The sequence below is a fragment of the Drosophila mojavensis genome, unplaced genomic scaffold, assembly GCF_018153725.1.
Source record: "Drosophila mojavensis isolate 15081-1352.22 unplaced genomic scaffold, ASM1815372v1 contig_81, whole genome shotgun sequence".
Classification (NCBI taxonomy): domain Eukaryota; kingdom Metazoa; phylum Arthropoda; class Insecta; order Diptera; family Drosophilidae; genus Drosophila; species Drosophila mojavensis.
In genome coordinates this window covers 3,054,109-3,058,136 of record NW_025318907.1, presented here as the reverse complement: position 1 = coordinate 3,058,136, position 4,028 = coordinate 3,054,109, and the positions used below count along the sequence as shown (strand labels likewise).

The 4,028-nt window shown below is 40.4% G+C and overlaps 1 protein-coding gene across 1 annotated transcript; it reads right to left on the bottom strand.

Moving 5' to 3' along the window:
• Window positions 1-926: 926 nt before the first annotated feature.
• LOC6580595 (skin secretory protein xP2) lies at window positions 927-2,666 on the bottom strand. The gene is made up of 4 exons (XM_002006388.4): window positions 2,558-2,666; window positions 2,226-2,462; window positions 1,684-2,163; window positions 927-1,600 (listed from the first exon to the last, which is right to left on the bottom strand). Exons 1-4 carry the CDS (start codon window positions 2,564-2,566, stop codon window positions 1,340-1,342), a joined length of 987 nt encoding a protein of 328 aa, XP_002006424.1. The 5' UTR covers window positions 2,567-2,666; the 3' UTR covers window positions 927-1,339.
• Between the last annotated feature and the right edge of the window lie 1,362 nt (window positions 2,667-4,028).

Here is a 4,028-nt window from a genome sequence, read left to right as displayed (position 1 = left end):
CAGCTACAATTAATTTAACAGCTGATTGGCGAGTGTAAACGACAACGTACGTTCCACAACATCCACAAGGCGTACACCCTGTGTTTTCATGGTAAACAGCTGTGTTTGCCACAGGGTGCTCACCGTTAAGGCGCACAATTCAAATTGTTGAGCAATTGCAGAGTTGCGCAAGATTTTGTATTTTAATTGCAATTTCGAGTGCCTTAACATTTCGCAAGACAATGGTAATGTAGCAATTTAGCCACATGATATATCACGATACCGTTACCAAAAACGAGGCCAAAAACTTTGATTTTGTTGGGTTTCAGCAGGTGGCGCAGCTTCAATTACCAATAAAAATAAAATGCGGCAAGCTTAAACAAAGTAAAGACAGGTCTTACCTTACAAGCAAATGCTATATGTATGCATGTGGGTATGTGTATGTGTGTGTAAGTGTGTATCTATGTTAATGCAGTACTCAAAAATTTTCGAACGTCTTATGACAAGGCAGTTAAAGAAAACAAAATAAAACAACAACAGCTACAGCAACAGCAACAAAATTGCGAAAATTTACAATTACCAAGTGATTGACCAGACAGATTTTGTTAATTCGAGTGTATGAAGCTACACTTCCTGTAATTAATTTCAGTGATGCAATCGCTTGCATAACCAACTGGCCAAGAATACACAATGAAATTGCAGAAACAACTACAATACCAACAACAACAGCAGCAGCAGCAACAACAGCAACAATGCTGACTGACTGCTAACTGGTTTTTCTTTCAATTTTCCGTTTTCCGTCTTCATTTGTGTAACGCTGCGCGCTTTGTGGGTCGCCGACTTTTTGCTTTTCACTTTCACTCAAATGGCAAGCGGCCCATTTCCCACTTCGTTCCGCCCAATTAATGCATTTGGCTTTTGATTTTGTTGTTTTTTTTTTTCTTTCTTTTTTCAGTGTTTCTTTTGCTTATAATTTAAATAAAAAACTAAAACAATGATACAAATAAAAGTATAACACATTTGGCTTAAAAACATATGCGAATTTCGCAAAACGAAATTCGCCAGATCTCATGTTGTTGTTGTTGTTGTTTTTGCCAAGTAGCCAGCTAATCAGTTTTGTCCTCTGTGCTGTTACTTGTACTACTCCTCCTTCTGCTCTGTTTCCACTCCTCCTTGTGTTTATCACCCGTTCAACGTCCAGCTCAACGTTGCGACAAAGACTCTCTGCCAATGTCCTTGTGTCTTCTCTCACATATTCCATTTTCTCGTCGTTCTTCTTCATGTTGTTCTTGTTCGTATACTCCTTGTGCTCGCGTTCTGTGGTGGCCGCAATGCCACGCTCTCTTGTTGCTTTCCATGTTTAATAGTGACCATGATGACCATGATGGCTATGATGATCCTCGTGGTGCTTGAAGATTGGCACCTCGACGTGGTACTTCTCTGGTACGGGAATTTCCTTGTGAATGGGCACCTTCACCTCCGAGTAGACGGGAATGTGCTTCTCAATGGGCACCTTCACCTCATACGGCACGGGCTTCTCGACGGTGTAGGGCACCTTCTTCTCAACGGTGTAGGGCTGTGGCACGGGCACCTTAACGTGCACGGGATATGGTTTCTCCACCTGGAAGGACAAGAACAAAATATAGAACCAAAAATTAGTTTGTAAAGAGGTTAAGATGTAGTAGCGCTCTCCTGAAAACTTACCTCAACCTTGTAGGGCTTGTCGACGGGCACCTTCACCTCGTAGGGCACCTTCTTTTCGACAACGACTGTGTACGGTTTCTCGACCTCAACATCGTACGGCTTCTCAACCTCAACTTTATAGGGTTTCTCGACCTCTACTTTAACTTCGTACGGCACCTTCTTGATCACTTCGTAGGGCTTGGGCACTGGCACTTCTACTTTCACCTCATGTGGCACCTTCTTGATCACCTCGTAGGGCTGTGGCACTGGCACCTTGACCTCATAGGGAATCTTCTTGATCACTTCATAGGGCTCTGGTACATGGACTTTCACTTCGTATGGCTTGTCGACGGGCACTTTCACCTCATATGGGACTTTCTTCTCCACAATGTAGGGCTTGGGCACATGGACGGGATACTTGACGTATTCCTTAACATGCACTGGATATTTCTTCTCTACAATGTAAGGCTGTGGCACATCGACTTTCACCTCGTAGGGAATCTGGTGAATCGTGTGAATCGATGAAGACACCAACTCTTTGTTTTTGGATCATACCGTCTTACCTTCTTCTCAACCGTATATGGTACATGCTTGGTCACAGTGTAGGGCACCGGCACCTTCTTCTCAATGGTCACTGTCTTGATGTGTTCATGGTGATGATGGTAGTCACCGAAATGGAGGCCACGCTTCTCCACCGTCTTGCCAGCATCCTCAACCTGGCTGCCTTCTTCAGCCTTCTTCTCTTCGATGGCCGCACAATGGGCCATTGCCACGCACACGGCGAGACAAGGAAAAACGAACTGTAAAGGATGTCCACATAGATATATATTTAGAATAATCCTGAATACTCCTTAAACGGATCACAGATAACACCAGCTAACGAGTCTTCCTTTACCATTCGCATTGTTGAGCTGTTGCTTTGACGTCTCACGAGGAAAACCAATTACTCCACAATAAGCTGTGTTATACCAATAACGAGATCCCAGTTGGTACTGATTCGCTGACTCGCTGCACTCGGCTTTTATACACACCAAAAAATTGGTCTATCGCAACGCAATTCACTAAGCCCCAAGCCCCCGCCTCACTCCGATCTCCCGATCTCCAATCTCCGATCAGCGACCAACGACTACGGCAACAACTTTTTAGCTGCGGCACATTCGCAACTTGAAGCGTTTGTTGTTGTTGTCGTTGTTATTGTTGTTGCTGTTGGATTTGGCTTAGTAATGAACTGTTGAGGGGAACTGTGTGTTATATGAGCAACAACTTGTTTCTCATCCCGTTGGCCAAGTCAGGAGCTATGCTTGATGTGTTACAGCGCTGTCTGCGGGTCGTTATCCTATAACAATAGCTAGGAAATCGTTACAAAGACCCAGAAAGCTGAATGCAAATAAATATATATATACATACACACACATACATATATTAACAATTGGAATTAAGCTAGTTTTAATTCCAGTTATAGACTTTATGTAATGCCAAAAGCCACCAGACATTGACATCGCTCTAATTCCGTTTCGTTTCGTCTCGTTCCGTTCCCAATTTTGTGGAGCCTGCGTAAATGGGATACGTTCAGGGGCATATCAATAGACACACGTTGGTATCACAGTTGGATTATGTAAATCGAATGGCGATTGCATTTGTTTTCTTTTCCATTGACACGCCGCCAACAAATTGTGTGTGTGGTAAGTGGCAAAGGGGCCAACAATGAAGAAGGTTAAACCAAATGCAGACGACATTTGATAGCCCATACATCATAATTTGTTTACGCCTTATCCCCTTTTATCTTCTCTGCTCGCTCTTTGTCATACTTAGAGCTCTTTTATTGGCATTGAGTCGTAAATCTGTCCAAAAGAGACTCCTATTGATCGAGGAGTTTTTATGTTAAGCCCTTAACACATTACCATTCATTTCGTCAACTTGTTTTTTTTTTTATTTTATTATATACATTAAAAAACGGAATTGCTGTTTATTCACATTCAACAGTTAAAGGAAACATTTTATTTTGACTAATTATAATTACAGGTTTTTAATATATACGCATATTACATACTTAAGCAAAAAGGCCTTCTGACAACTTTGCAAGTTTGCAAGATAAAATTTCATGCATATTCAATGCAGACTTATTAATTAAAGCTCTTAGCTAAATTTAATATGGCTTTCAAGCATTTATTATGTATATTATATAATATATTTTTATTATTTTTTCTATGTGCTCTAATATATATTACAAATATTTATTTATTTATTGATATTTTCAGTCTTTAATTAATAATATTAATATTATATTCATTTTTACAATTTCAAAGAATAGAACACACTTAAAAAATTTAAAAATAATAAAAATATAAAATATCTATTTTTATCTA

Coding starts and splice junctions, on each gene's coding strand:
- LOC6580595 (XM_002006388.4), bottom strand. Junction 2,164..2,225: donor CATATACGGTTGAGAAGAAG/GTAAGACGGTAT, acceptor ACGATTCACCAG/ATTCCCTACGAGGTGAAAGT. Junction 1,601..1,683: donor ACAAGCCCTACAAGGTTGAG/GTAAGTTTTCAG, acceptor TTGTCCTTCCAG/GTGGAGAAACCATATCCCGT.